The 15,837-nt window shown below is 38.2% G+C and overlaps 1 protein-coding gene across 1 annotated transcript in view; it reads right to left on the bottom strand.

The window, feature by feature from the left end:
- The window catches only part of KDM7A (lysine demethylase 7A), a 104,608-nt gene that overhangs the window by 55,721 nt on the left and 33,050 nt on the right, over nucleotides 1-15,837 (bottom strand). Inside the window, exon 3 of the mRNA XM_072652582.1 lies at nucleotides 13,906-14,023. Within this exon, the coding sequence (XP_072508683.1) occupies nucleotides 13,906-14,023 (118 nt within the window). The remainder of the gene's footprint in view (nucleotides 1-13,905; nucleotides 14,024-15,837) is intronic.

Genomic DNA, 15,837 nt, shown 5'->3' with positions numbered 1-15,837 from the left:
CAGTGTACACATTTGATTGTGCCACCTTGGAGGAACTGGGATCTTATAGATCCCCAGAGTATACCCTACTCTTGACAAAGGACCCAAAAGTCAAGTAACTGGTTGGGAAAAATGCCCAAAAAGGGAAAAAAAATAAGACTACAGAAGGTTACTTTCTTGGTGAACAGATATCTTCTCCCATCCTTTCAGATGAGGAAGAACAATGCTTACCATCAGGGAAAGACATAAAAGTCAAGGCTTCTGTACCCCAAACATCCAAAATAAATATTCAATGGTTTCAGGCCATGGAAGAGCTCAAAAAGGATTTTGAAAATCTAGTAAGAGAGGTAGAGGAAAAACTGGGAAGAGAAATGAGAGAGTTGCAAGAAAATCATGAAAAGCAGGTCAACACCTTGCTAAAGGAGATCCCAAAAAATGCTGAAGAAAATAACAGCTTTAAAAATAGGCTAACTCAATTGGCAAAAGAGGTTCAAAAAGCCAATGAGGAGAAGAATGCTTTCAAAAGCAGAATTAGCCAAATGGAAAAGGAGGTTCAAAAGCTAACTGAAGAAAACAGTTCTTTAAAAATTAGAATGGAACAGATGGAGGCTAATGACTTTATGAGAAACCAAGAAATCACAAAACAAAACCAAAAGAATGAAAAAATGGGAGATAACATGAAATGTCTCATTGGAAAAACCACTGACCTGGAAAATAGGTCCAGGAGAGATAACTTAAAAATTATGGGACTACCTGAAAGCCATGATCAAAAAAAGTGCCTAGACATCATCTTTCATGAAATTATCAAGGAAAACTGCCCGGAGATTCTAGAACCAGGGGGCAAAATAAATATTGAAAGAATCCACTGATCACCTCTTGAAAGAGATCCAAAAAAAGAAACTCCCAGGAACATTGTGGCCAAATTCCAGAGTTCCCAGGTCAAGGTCAAGGTCAAGGAGAAAATATTGCAAGCAGCTAGAAAGAACAATTCAAGTATTGTGGAAATACAATCAGGATAACACAAAACCTAGCAGCTTCTACATTAAGGGATCAAAGGGCATGGAATATGATATTCCAGAAGTCAAAGGAACTAGGACTAAAACCAAGAATCACCTACCCAGCAAAACTGAGTATAATACTTCAGGGGAAAAATTGGTCTTTAAATCAAATAGAGGACGTTCAAGCATTCTTGATGAAAAGACCAGAGCTGAAAAAAAAATTTGACTTTCAAACACAAGAATCAGGAGAAGCATGAAAAGGTAAATAGCAAAGAGAAATCATAAGGGACTTACTAAAGTTCACCCATTTACATTCCTATATGGAAGGATAGTATTTGTAACTCTTGAAACTTTTTTCAGTATCTGGGTAGTTTGTGGGATTACACACACTCACATACACACACACACATAGAAAGAGGGAGAGAGACAGAGAGACTGAGAGCACAGGATGAGTTGAATAGGATGGGATCATATCTTAAAAAAATGAAATTAAGGGGTGAGACAGAAATATATTGGGAGAAGAAAGGGAGAAATGGAATGGGGCAGGTTATCTCATAAAAGAGGCAAGTAAAAGAATTTTCAGTGGAGAAAAAAAGGGAGAAGGTGAGAGAAAAAACATGAAGCTTACTCTCATCACATTCGACTAAAGGAAGGAATAAAATGCACACTCATTTTGGTATGAAAACCTATCTTACAATACAGGAAAGTGGGAGAGAAGGGGATAAGCAGGATGGGGGCGATGATGGAAGGTAGGGTAATGGGAGGAGGGAGCAATTAGAAGTCAACATTCTTGGGGAGGGACAGGGTCAAAAGAGAGAGTAGAAAAAATGGGGGGCTGGATAGGATGGAGGGAAATATAGTGAGTCTTACACAACACAACTATTATGGAAGTCATTTCCAAAACTACACAGATATGGCCTATATTGAATTGCTTGCCTTCCCAGTGGGGATGGAGGGGAGGGAGGGAGGAAGAGAAGTTGGCACTCAAAATTTAGGAACAACTGTTGAGTATTGTTCTTACATACAACTAGGAAATGAGAAATACAGGTAATGGGGTACAGAAATTTATCTTGCCCTACAGGACAAGATAAAGAGAAGATGGAGATAAGGGAAGGGAGGGATGTTAGAAGGGAGGGCAGATTGGTGATAGGGGTAATTAGAATGCTCGGCATTTTGGGGTGGGGGAGGGGAGAAATGGGAAGAAAATTTGGAACTCAAAATTTTTTGAAAATGAATGTTGAAAACTTAAATAAAAAAATAAAATGAAACAAAAATGAAGGACAAACACAAGCTCCTAGATTTATTTGCTTCTTTTTGTATGTCATATACCTAATTTGTTCCATTGGTCTGTTTTTTTAATAGCACCAAACTGTTTTGAAAATTACTGCTTTGGAATCATCAAAACTACTTGGTACTGGCTAAAAAATAAGAGTGGTAGATCAAGTGGAATAGATTAGGTACACAAAACACTATTGTAATATATTGCTTGATAAACCCAAAGACTCCAGCTTCTGAGATAAGAACTCACTAGCAGACAAAAATCTGCTGAGAAAATTGGAAAACCGTATGGCAGAAACTAGGTAGAGACCAACATTTCACACTGTATTCCAAGATAAGTTCAAAATGGGTACATGATTTAGATGTAAAGGGTAATACTATAAGCAAATCAGGAGAGCAAGGAATAGTTTACCTGTCAGATCTATAGAGAAGAGAAGAACTTATGACCAAACAAGACAGAGAGCATTACAAAATGAAAAATGGAAAAATTTGATTATATTAAATTTAAAAGTTTTTGTACAAACAAAAACAATGCAACAAAGACTCAAAGGAAAGGAGAAAGCTGGGAAACGGTTTTTACATTAAATGTCTCTGATAAAAGTCTCATTTCTCAAACATAAAGAGAACTGAGTCAAATTTCTAAGAATACAAATCATTCCCCAATTGATCAAAGGATATGAACAGGCAATTTTCAGATGAAGAAATCAAAGCTATCTATATCCATGTGACAAAATGCTCTAAATCATTACTGATTAGAAAAATGCAAATTAAAAATACCCTGAGGTGCTAACTTACACATATCAGATTGGCTAATATAACAGAAAAAGAAAATGATAAATGCTGGAGAAGATGTGGGAAAGTTGGGACACTAACACATTGTTGGTGTAGGTCTGATGTGATTCAACCATTCCAGAGAACAATCTAAACTATTCCCAAAGGGAAATCAAGCTGTGCAAACCCTCTGATCCAACAATATCACAACTAAGTCTGTATCCCAAAGAGATTATTACAAAGAGGAAAAGGACCTACATGTACAAAAATATTTATAACAGCTCTTTTTGTGACAAAGAATTAGAAAGTGAGGAGATGCCCATCAACTGAGGAATGGCTGAACAAGTTATGGCATAAGAATGTAATATAATACTGTTATGTTATAAGAAATGATGAGCAGGCAGATTTCAGAAAACCTGGACAAACTTATATGAACTGATGGTAAGTGAAGTGAACAGAACCAGGAAAACATTGCACACAGTAACAGTAACATTGTACAATGATCAACTTAGGTCTTCTCAGCAATACAATGATCCAAGACATTTTCAAAAGACTCATGATGGAAAATGTTACCCACATCCAGAGAAAGAAGTTATACAGATCAAAGCGTACTATTTTCACTTTTTGTTTTGTTTTGTTTTTTCCCATGATTTCTTCCCTTTGTTCCGTTTCTTCTTTCACAATACAACTAATGGGAGATCTGTTTTATATGACTGCACATGTACATTAGATTGCTTGTCATCTTGGAAAGGGGGAATGAGAGAGGGAGAAAAATTTGGAACTGAAAATCTTTCAGAAAATGGATGTTGAAATGTCTTTATATGTAGTTGGAAAAAATTAAATACTATTTTATTGAAAAGGGAAAAAAAGAAAATTACTGCTTTGTAGTATAGTTTCAGATCTGGTACTTCGAGGCCCCCTTCATTGCTACCTCTTAATTATTTGTCTTGAAACTCTTGATCTTCTTTGCTCCCATGGGGCTTTCATTATTAATTTTCTGGTAGTCTGACTGTCCTGGCACTGAATAATTAATTTGGTTAGTATTGTCATTTGTATTATCTTGACTCTACCCATAAATAACAGTTTTGTAATTATTTAGATCTGTATTCCTGTAAACAGTGGTTTGTAGCTATATTCAAACAGCTTTTGTGTGTACATCAGTGAACTCCTTAGTATTTTATATAATCTTTAGTTATTTTAAATGGAATTTCTCTTTCTATACCTTCCTGCTGGGTTTTACCACTATAATACAGACATAGTAATTATTTGGGTACATTAATTTTATATCTTTTAAGCTGATGGGTGAAGGAAACAAGCATTTATTAAGTGTCTATTATGTACCAAGGACTGTGCTAAATTCTCAAAAATTTTATCTTATTGATCACAACTTCCCTTAAAGGTAGATGCCATTATTATCCTTATTTTCCTCAGTTGAGGAAACTGAGACAGACAAAGGTTAAGTGACTGGACCAGGACCATAAAGCTAGATGTATCTGAAGCTTGATTTGAATTTTGACTTCCTGCCTCCAGGCCCTGTGCTTTATCCACTGCACCATCTGTCTCTGAAGCAGAAGTCAGTTTCAGGGAAATTTCTGGTTGGCTCTTTAGCAGTAAGTACACAATCATATCATAACGAAAAGTGATATTTTGTTTCTCCTTTACCTTTGCTTATTCTCTGAATTTTTTCCCTGTCATTGCTATAGCCAGTACTTCTAGCACTATGTCAAACAGAAGCAGTGACAATGGACAGCCTTATTTTATTCCTGATTTTGTTGGAGGGGATTCTAGTTTATCTCTACTACTTATAATAGTAGCTCTTAGTTTCAAACACATAAAATTTATAATTTTAAGGAATGGACCATTTATTCCAATGTTTTCTGGTTTTGTTGTTGTTGTTGTTGTAACAGAAATGGATGCTTCATTCCATCAAAAGCTTTTCTAAATCAATATAATGTAATTTTGTTCATTTTGTAATCAACATAGTTAACTGAATTTATAGTTTTCCTAATGTTAAACCAATCCTTCCTTCCTGGCATAATTTCAACCTGGTCATAGTGAATAATCTTTGTGGTATATTGTTTTAGTCTAATTGGTCAAACTTATTTAAAAATATTCCATCAACGTCCACTGGGGATGTTTGTCTAAAGTTCTTCTTTATCTGTTTTAACTCTCCCTGGTTTATGTATCAGAGCTATAGTTCTGTCATAGGAGGAATTTGGCAGAATCCCTTCTTTTGCTAACTTTGCAAACCATATAATATTGGAATTATTCTTTGACGGTTTGATAGAATTTGTGAATCCATCTAGTCCTACAGGTTTTTTGTTCCTCCTTTGGAATTTCATGTATAGTATGTTCCATTTCTTCCTCTGAAATAGGGTTCTTTAAATTCTGTATTTCTTGTCCTGTTAAACTGGGTATTTTACATTTTTGTAAAATGTCATTTATTTAAAAGTGTGTTCATGAATTTTAAAAAATATTTTTGATGGCCCTCTTCTGGGGAGAATACCACTAACACTAAACCTTCCTTCCAATTAAAAAACTAAATGGGGAAAAAGTCCCTCATAATAAGCAACATCAAACAAAATTAATCTACAGAGTAGCCATGTCTAAATATGGATGTATATTTCTCCTGCTAGAGTCTAATTCATCTCAGTCAGGAGGTGGAAAACATCCAATAACATTGGAAAAATGGCTGGTCAATGATTTGGTTAAGAATTCTTAAATTTCTCAAAACTATTTTCCTTTACAATGTTGTTGTCCTTAAATAAATTGTTCTGGTTCTATCAAATTCATTCTGCACTAGTTTTAAATACCCAGAATTCACTGAAATATTTTTTTTTCCACAATTTCTCATGGAGAATAAAATTCCATTGAAATTATATACCATGATGTGTTCAACCACTCCCCAACTTAGAGGCATCCTCTTAGCTTCCGATTTTTGCTTTTCTCCCCTTTTAATCTTCACTTTAGAAACAGGAATTCTGTTTTGCTTATAGCAATCCTCTCCAGGCTTTTCCTTCCTTTTAAACAGTGTCTTCCTCCCTATCCCTGCTTATTTCCCTGTTGAGTGTGGTTTTTTTCCTATACCTGTTTGTATGCGCACATATATTCAGTTCTCTTCTATTTCAAACAAAAAAGAGTGAGGCTCATCTGACACCTATTTTCCCCCACCCCTTCTTCCTCTATCTTTGCATGCTCTTCTTACACATCATAATTACCAAGTTCCACCCCATTCTTTCTCCTTTTACCTTCCCATCTCTTTCCCCTTTTCTATAAACAAAAGAACTCTGGAAGTGGCAGTATATCCCAAACCACTGGTCCTACTCACAATGATCATCTAGGAAAACAACTTCTTTTAGAAGCTCCCTATCCCTACCTACTGCCACACAAAGGGCAGGGCAAGTCAGTCTCATGGAAGCAATAGTGTATTCTAAGAGAAAGACAGGAGGCAATATATGCCAGGCAAGTCAAACAACCACCACCTTTGCCACCATCTTTCCTCAGACCCTGATGGCAACAGCTCAGGACCCTGAACCCAAGAGTTTTGGAAAAGCAATGCTTCCAGTTCACTGCCCTGGGAAACAACCTACAAAGTGCTACAGCCTTGTCACAGTCCTTGATGTGCTACAGTCACATCTCTGAAGGCCTTTGAAAAGAAAGTTTTTGCCACCAAAGGCCTTAGCACTGCCAAAGGGTTCAGGATGAAAATCTGTCATAATTCTATCAGTGGAAATGGCATTAAGAATTGGCCTAAGAACCATGGAAGGTTTCTATCTGACTTGTAGATGAAGCCTTCCAAACACATGCTGAATTCCTTGAGAGTATGAGTTTTCTTATTTTTCTGTTTGTATCTCCATTGCTTGGCACACTGCACTGCACATAATTAAGTAATTATAAATGATTCATTCATTCATTTAACTGAAGAAATCCACCCCCAAATTCTCTTGTTTTTATTAACTCTCCCAATATCAATCAATCAACAAACATTTATTAGGTGCCTACTATGTATCAGGCACTGTGCTAAGCACTGGGGATATAAAAATAGGCAAAAGACAGCCCCTGCCCTCAAGGGGCTTACAACTTAATACGGGAGATAACATTTAAACAAATATATACAAAGCAAGCTATATACACAGGATAAATGAAAAATAATTCACAGAGGGAAGGCACTGGAATAAAGAGAGATGGGAGAAGACTTCAAGTAAAAGATGGGATTTTAGTTGGGACTTAAAGGAAGCTAGGGAGGTAAATAGTCAAAACAAATGGAAGGAGAGTATTCAAGGCATGTGGCAGAGAAAATGCCCAGAGCTGAGAAATGGAGTGTCTTGTTCTCGGAACAGCTAGTGGCACTGGATCAGAGAATATGTGGGGGAGGTAAGGTGTAAGAAGGCTGGAAAGGTAAAAGGGGATAGATTAGAAAGGGCTTTGAATACCAAAGAGTGGATTTTGTATGTGATCCTAGAGAAAACAGGAAGTCACTAGACTTTACTGAGTAGGAGACAACATGATCAGACCTGTGTTTTAGGAAAATCACTTTAGAAGCTTAGTGGAGGGCAGCTAGGTGGTACAATCAGTTACCTCATCCATAAAATGAGCTGGAGAAGGAAATGACAAACCACTCCAGTATCTTTGTCAAGAAAATCCCAAATGAGGTCACAAAAAGTCTGACATGACTTAAAAACTAACTGGACAAGAACAAGCTAAAGGAAGGATGGACTGAAGGCAGAAGAGACTTGAGGCAGGCAAACCCACCAGTAGGCTATTAAAATAATTAAGGCATGAGATGATGAGGGCCTGCACTAGAGTGGTGACAGTGTCAGAGGAGAAAAGAGAATTTATGCAAGAGATGCTGCAAAGGTGAAATCAACAGGCCTTGGTAATAGCTTGTATATGGAGGGTGAGAGATAGCAACGAACCCAATATGTCTCCTAGGCTGTGAACCTAAAGGACTGGGAGAATGGTGCTGCCCTCTATAGTAATAGGAAAGGCAGGAGAAAGAGGATTGGGAAGGGAAATAATGAGTTTTGTTTTGAATATACTGAGTTTAGGACAGCCAGTTTGAGATTTCTGAAAGGCAGTTGATCATGCAAAATTGGAAGTCAGTAGACAGAATGGGAAAGGAAAGATGAGAAGTATCAGCATAAAGATGGTAATTAAATGCATGGGAGCTGTTAAGATCTCCAAGTGAAGCAGTGTAGAGGGAGAAGAGGGCACAGGACAGAACCCTGAGGGATACCTATGGTTAGTGAGTATAATATAGAAGAGGATCCAGCAAAGGAGTTAGAGGATACTTCAGATAGGAGCAAAGAAAACCAAAAAGAATGATGTCCTAAAAACCTATAGAGAAGAGAATTTCAAGAAATAGAGAGTGATCAATAGTATCAAAGGCTGCAGAGAGGTCAAGGAAAACAAGGAATGAGAAAAGGCTACTGGATTTGGCAACTAAGAGATCATTAGTAACTTTGAAGAGAGTAATTTCAATGGAATAAGGTTAGAAGCAAGATTTTAAGGGGTAAAAGAAGAAAGTGAGGGGAAAGAAAATAGAGGTATTTATTGCGATAGCCTTTTCTAGTTGAGGTACAAAGGGCAAGAGAAATCTGTGAGAATAGTTAGTGGAGATAGAAGCATCAAATGAGGGTTTTTTCAGGAGGGAAGAGACATGGATATATTGGTAGGCAGTAAAAAATTAGTCAGTAAAAAGAGAGAAATAAGGGAAAGAAAGAATGGGGATAACAGGGTGACTGGCCATCTGCTGGAAAAGATGGGATGGAAAGGGAATGCTCAAATAAGAAGACAGGTTAGCTTTGGTAAGGAGTAATGCCACTTCCTCATGTAAGAAAGGGTAAAGGAAGAGAGAATGGCAAAAGGTGCTTGAATGATAGGAAAAGAGGAAGAGGGGAGAAAAGGAGTTCATGTTGAATGGCCTCCATGCTCCACTGCGTAAGTCATGGGAGGGGGAGCCATGGGAGGCTTGAGAAGAAAAGATTTGGAAGAGACATTGCAGAGAATTGGACAGTGAGTAAAGGGAAATATGGCAGGATTATAAAAGAGCATTGAGGGTCCAGCTGAGGTTGTATGATAAATTTGCAGTGGACCCAGTCAGAATAGTTGCATAATTCCACCTTCATTCAGCAGCACACGCACAGGTAGTTGTGGTGGTTGTCCTTTGTCTTCAAAGAGGACCAAAATGACATCACCATTGTAAAGTGAAATTTCAGTGTGTCCGACTGTGGCTGATCAGACCAATAGGAGCTCGGAATGCTCTACCATATGTCTTTTGATTCGTGCGTAAATTGGATTTAAGTGAGGCAGAGTTGCACGAAGTCATCAGCCCCACTCTCCTCCAGTCATCATAGTCCAGTAGTACGACAGAGTCAAGACAGCTGGTGATGGCTCAGGATGCAGTGGATGACTTTGGTGTCTTCGGTGTCTAACCAGGCTCTAAGCACTCCATATCACCTGCTTTATCTGCCTTCATGGCCGTTGGAACAAATTGTTCTCACCCACCCATTCCACCAGATGAAGAAGTCTTCACATGCTTGGGGTAGACACCCCACTAACTCACCAGAGTTTGAGAAGCTTTGGTTACCCTCAACCTGGTTAGGCCCGTCTGCTGAAACGGTTTACCTGAGAGTGGCCACTGCGCATGCTACAGCTTCTTGGAGCCACAGGTGAGAGTTAGGTGGAAGAGGTAGACACCAAATATGGAAAGAGCCCTGAAAAGGGCTTGGCAGCCATCAAACCAATGATACTGGTCTTCCCTGAACATACCCTACACCCCATGATGTATATGTGCAGGTACATCAGCAATGAATGGTGGGAGTGACCCAAGGCTAACACTGGGTGTAATCTTCTAAATGATAAGGGGACTAGGGATTCAAGAAAGGACAGAGTAGAGTTGAATTGGTTCACCAAAGAGTCAAGATGGGGAGAAGAAGAGAGAATGACTAGTGCAGGGGAGACGGCCTGGGAGAGAATTGGGGGGTCAAACAATGGAGGTCATGGTGAGGATGAAGAGGATTATGTAAGGGAAGATAGAGGGAGAAGTAAAAAACCAGTAGATTATGGTCAGACAAGGGGATTTTATAATTCTTGAACATGGAGGTGGTGTATATGGTGGTGGCAAGATCAAGGGTATGACTATCTTTGTGTGTGGCTGAAGTGAAGAGAAGGAGTTCATGGGAGGTAAATAGGTTATGGGACTGAGTAGTTAGGGTATTTGAGGAAGAATCAATATGCACATTAATAGGAGTTGGGAAGGAAAGAAAAACTGTAAGCTTCAAACTCACTAAGGAAGGAAGGCGAATGACCTAAGGGGTCTGTAGACACACAGCTAACAGGATTTTGATTGGGTGGTATATAGGAATAGTGTGTGTGTGTTCGTCCTTCACTGCTGAAGACCATGCCATCAGAAAAGTAATGATATGACTTGACCTTGACCTTTTTTTTTTTTTGAGTGAGGGAGGGCTGTGCAGGTCACCAGCCTCACTTTTCCTCTAGAGCCATCTGAATCCAGCGACCAGATATTCATCAGGATGACTGGAGATGACCCAGGATGAGGCAATTGGGGTTCAATGACTTGCCCAAGGTCACACAGCTAGCGAATGTCAAGTGTCTGAGGTGAGATTTGAACTCAGGTCCTCCTGACTCCTGCACTGGTGCCCTATCCACTGTACCACCTAGCTGCCCCTTAGGAATAGTATGAACCTCATAGACAGAGGGGTTACCAAGTGATAGAGGAAGGGGAAGTGCCTAGAAGTGGCAGAGAGAAGCAAGAAGTATTCCAATTCCCCAGCCTCAACCAGTGAGCACAGACCAGTATTAGAAAGGGTAGCCAGGGAGACTGTGCCATTATGGCAAAGCCAGGTTTCAGTAAAAGCTAGCAGATTTGTGAGAACACAAAATTTAAAATGAAGGGAAGTTTGCTGTCTATTGAAACAGGCATTGTAGAGGGTACAATAGAAGGGTTAGATAGAACCAGGATGAAATTTTGGGGTGGGAGGATTGAGGGGGATGGAAATGAAGAATCAGGTGGTAGGGGGTAAGGAATGGGGTTTGGATGATGACCTAAAGGAATTCAGAGTCACTGGGACATGGTGGATATAACCAGGTATAAGAACATTGAGAGACGGTCCCACACTTGTACCCTCAAAAGACATGCAGAGAAGCCTGAAGTCAAAGGGAGATTTGCTCTTTTTTGCACAGAAGGTTCTCTACATCCCATTTGGGAGTAGGAGGTGGTAGATGCCTTGTTCTGGTACAAATGGAAGTGGTTGCTTTGGTATACATGGAAAATGCCCAGCCTGGCCCCAAGCAGCTTTTCCTCAGAGACACACTGCACGAAGGAGGAAATGAAAGGCTTGGGTCAAGGGTGCACCCATGGTCTGAGGTTTTCTCACCTGACAATGCACATATTAAGGCTCTGAAGGGACACTTGTTTGTTTCTTCTCCTCCTATTAAAACGTTAGCATTGCAATTAGTGCAGCAGACAGAGTGCTGGACTTGGAGTCAGGAAAATCTGCATACAAATTCTGCCTCAGATACATATTAGCAGTGTGGCCCTAGGCAAGTCACATAACCTCTCTTAGCATGAGTTTCCTCCTCTGTAAAATGAGAATAACAGCACCTACTTCCTAAGGTTGTTATGAGGATAAAATTATATATGTAAAGCACTTTTATGTAACTCAAGGTTTGCAATGTTAGCTATTATTATTATTATCATCATCATCATCATTATAACAGTCTCTTCCAATTGCTCACATAAATTTACCTCTCTAGGAATTTTCTATACTCTTGTGTTTGTATTTTATGTTCCTACTCCACTTTGGTTTTTTCATCACCAATGTTTTCAAAGAACCCTATTCTATTAAAGGTCTGCTTTTTTCCTCTATAAAATTATGCTTAGCTTTGCTAGATAAGTTACTCTTTGTTATAAGCTTCTATCTTTTGCCTTTTGATATAATGTATTCTGAGAGTTCCTTTTCTGTTGATAGAAACTGCCAGGTCTCGTGTGGCCCAAATTGTTCTTGATTCTTGATACCTGAATTGCTTCCTTAGTCGCAATCTTTTTTCTTTGCAGTGAAAGCTATGGATTTGGACTAAGACATTTCTAGAACTTTTTCTTTTGGGGTTTATTTCTAGAAGTCATTGGTGGATTCTTTCTACCTTTATTTTGACCTCTGGTTCTAATAGAAATGGGCAGTTTTTATTTGTGATTTCTTTAAGTAACAATGTAAGTCAACAAGAATTCATTAAGTGCTTACTATGTGCAGGCACTACGTTATCCTGGGGATAAAAAAAAGGCAAAAACCTAGTTCAGCGTCATTTTTTTTTTGTTTGTTTTTGAATCATGGTTTTCACGGAGTCCAGTGATTCTTAAATTATCTCTCCTTGTCCTGTTTTTCCGGTCAGTGATTTCTCATAGCACATAACTTATATTTCTTTCTATTTTTTTCAGTCTTTTAAGTTTTATTCTAGTATTTCTTGCTGTCCCATGGAGTTATTGGCTTCTTTGGTATTAGCTTGGTATTTTAGTCTCCTTTCATTATTTGTGCTTCATCTCTTGATTCTTTTCTTCTAGGTATTCATGTAGAAAAATCCATTTTTTCCCTCTGAATCACTGCTTGCAGTTGTTACAGAGTTACTCTTTCTTTGGAGGAGACCTACAGATCTGCAATATTTTTTATGCTACCTGATGCTTTCTTTGATTTATTCATTTCTCCACATTTAGCTCCTGAATTAGGGCTCTGAACCAGGGCCAGGCTCCATAAACTGCTTGTTTGGTCTCACCCTTAAAGTCCCATGAGTTTCTATAAAAATCTTTACCTTGAGTCCACTCAACTGAGCCCTATCTAGTCCTCCTGGATCTTTGAAGTTCAGAACACTGGGGCTTCAGGGTTCTCTATAGTATCTCAGGACAAGTGCTCAGCTTCGAAGGGCCTTAAGCCTAGGAAAGGGTTGTGAAACCTGTGGCCTCAACGCCACATGTGGCCCTCTTGGTCCTCAAGTGCAGCCCTTTGACTGAATCCAGACTTCACAGAACAAATCCCCCTAATTAAAGGATTTGCTCTGTGAAGTTCTATTTATTGTCACATCTCTAGGCTTTTATAGTCTCCTCCAAGGGGCTTGCCCACTCTGGGTACCTCTGACCACAGAGCTTTCTTTGCAGGTCATATGTATCTCCTAACCACTATTATGGTGGAAGCTTTAGCTGGTTTGCTTGGGCTACCTCTCACTTTGCTGGCAGCTCCTTTTCCTATTGCCTATTCTCCTCTGGCTGACCTTATGCAAGTCTGGGATGGAAAAAGTCACTTACTCTAGTTTCTCATTAAAGCTCTTGATCAAAATTATTTGGTTAGGTGTGAATTTTAGGTTTTTACTTGAGTAATCATGCTGGGGCTGGGCAGACTGACTCTACTTAGACATCTTCTACAAAAGACTCTTAATCATGATTTTAATAATGTAACCAGGCTCTCTCAAACCTCAGGAAATCCCAACCCATCCTGCTAGCTTCAAAACACCAACAGATGCACAAAGAATATGATCTAGAACAAAGCTTGGCAATATTTTTGGTCTTTAGAATCACCAACAGAGCTAAGCCTGATAGATTCAGGTGTTTCTAGCATTTCTAAAGTATACACAGAAGAGAAATAAAAAAGGAAGACAGACAAAGGGAAAGCAACTCTAAAAAATAATGGTGAGATAAAAGACAAAAAAAAAAGTAAAAGAAGCAAAAGAAAGGGAAAGATGAAAGTGGTGAAGAAATGAAAAGTATGACAAAGAACACCTCTACCCCATCCATAACTAGTTAAGGGAACTGAAACAAAAACACAGTATCCAAACAATCCTAGTCACTTTTTGTTCAGAACAAAGTGCATACCTTGGGAAGACCCGAGCACGTAACTCCTTCACAAAAGTTCGTGTTCCAGCTTGTACTGGTTTGGAACCATCATCATTCTCTGTGTAGTCATGTCTGTGCCAATTCCTCCTCTTTTTCACTAGAATTTTTAAAAATAAAAATATTTTTGATAATTGAGAACCAAATCGTAAATATACATATAAAAATATACTTTTTGGTCATTCATGACTTACATGGCCAAACAATGCATCAACTAATGGCTAGCCTACTAGAAATGAGCCTCTCCATACTTTTAAGCTGGTCACCAGTCAAAAACACTTTATCATTAACTTCTTACCTTTTAAAATCATTAGAATTTGCCTAAGTTTAGGCTCTACTACAATAGCTTTTGAGAAGCAAGGATCATTGAAGGCATCAGAAAGGACTTTAATTGCAAATTTGATCATTATGTCCTGGAACATAGTTTAAAATTAATCAATATTTGTCAATGAAATGATAAAATAAAAATTCTAAGACGGTAAAAATCACCAATGGTAATAATCAATGGTAAATACCATTTTGTGCAAGATGACATTAAATAGAAATACATTAAGTCTGAAATGTACATTCAGTTTGATAACATCATCCTGGGCACTTAAATTTTCTCACCAACTTCATTTTAAATTCTAAAGCAGAATCTGAAGATGAAAAAACTAAAATTGGAATACATGATACCTTAGACTAATACTTACCCTCAAAAAAGATTATGAAAATCAATGTTATTTGGTCTGAGAGGGTCAGATCATATCAATAATAATTTTAAGTGTATTTTCTAATGTCCCTTTTTAAAGCACCAAAGAACCCAAAAAAAATTTACCAGAAAAAAAGAACATAGTAGTAAGGAATGGTTATCTTAGAGTGGATTACCTCTAAATATAGCATTCAAAATCACCAAAAAAACCTTACATGCTAAATATACCCAAGATTATAGCTGAATAACCCCAGTTTGGTCCAATGAGGAAGGAGAGGCCAAACTAGCAAGAAGTAAACTTTATGTAATCATAGCAAAAAATAAGTATGGCTTGAGTACATAATTCAAGGTAACTAATAATGGTATAAAATCTTGCTTCTAATATGGAAGGCAGAATAAGCCCATTTTATCACAGCAGAATACAAAAATGTTGCCCAGACACAGCACTTTTGGACAACATCTACAGAAAACAGCTCCATGCGCTCTGAAAAACATCTGCTTTTCCCTTTCCTGAGGCAGTTTCACTAATCCTAACAAATAGTATCTCTGATATCTTACATTTTAGCATGTATTCAATTTTAATAACTAAACATGTAATAAATAGTTACTAGGCACTGGGGATACAAAGGCAAAATAGACAATTCTCATCCTCAAGTCACTTAAATCCTACGGGTAAGAATGTACATAGATACATACAAGTAATCTGAGAAGGGAAAGAGTATTATAAGGGAGTGAATGGGTCAAGGAAGGCTTAAATAAAAAGGTGGCATGTGAGCTGAGCTTCAAGGAAAAGAGGAATTCTAAGAGATGTAGGTAAGGAGAATGCATATTCCAAGCATTAAGGTTATATATATAGCCTGTACAAAAGTAAGGACATGGGAGATGAAACTTCAAGTTCAGTGAACAGCTAGAAGGTCAATCTCAAATACAGAATACTCGAAAGAGAGTTAACACAAAACAAGGCTGGAAAGGCAAGTGGGAACCAAATTACAGAGTTCTAAAAACCACTAGGCTAAGGAATTTGCATTTTATGCTACTAGCAAATAAGAAGCCACTAAGCAATAATGCTTTGGTACTAGTTAAGAAACAAAACAGTAGAACAAATGAGTAGAAGAACCAGAAGCAAATGCACACAGTAGCCTAGTGTTTGACAAACCCAAAGACATCTGCTCCTAAGGCAAGAGCTCTCTATTCGACAAAAACTGCTGGGAAAACTGCAAAGC

Source organism: Notamacropus eugenii, chromosome 3 (genome assembly GCF_028372415.1).
Source record: "Notamacropus eugenii isolate mMacEug1 chromosome 3, mMacEug1.pri_v2, whole genome shotgun sequence".
Classification (NCBI taxonomy): domain Eukaryota; kingdom Metazoa; phylum Chordata; class Mammalia; order Diprotodontia; family Macropodidae; genus Notamacropus; species Notamacropus eugenii.
Note: the sequence above shows the minus strand (reverse complement) of the source record. Positions and strands in the feature narration are given on the sequence as shown.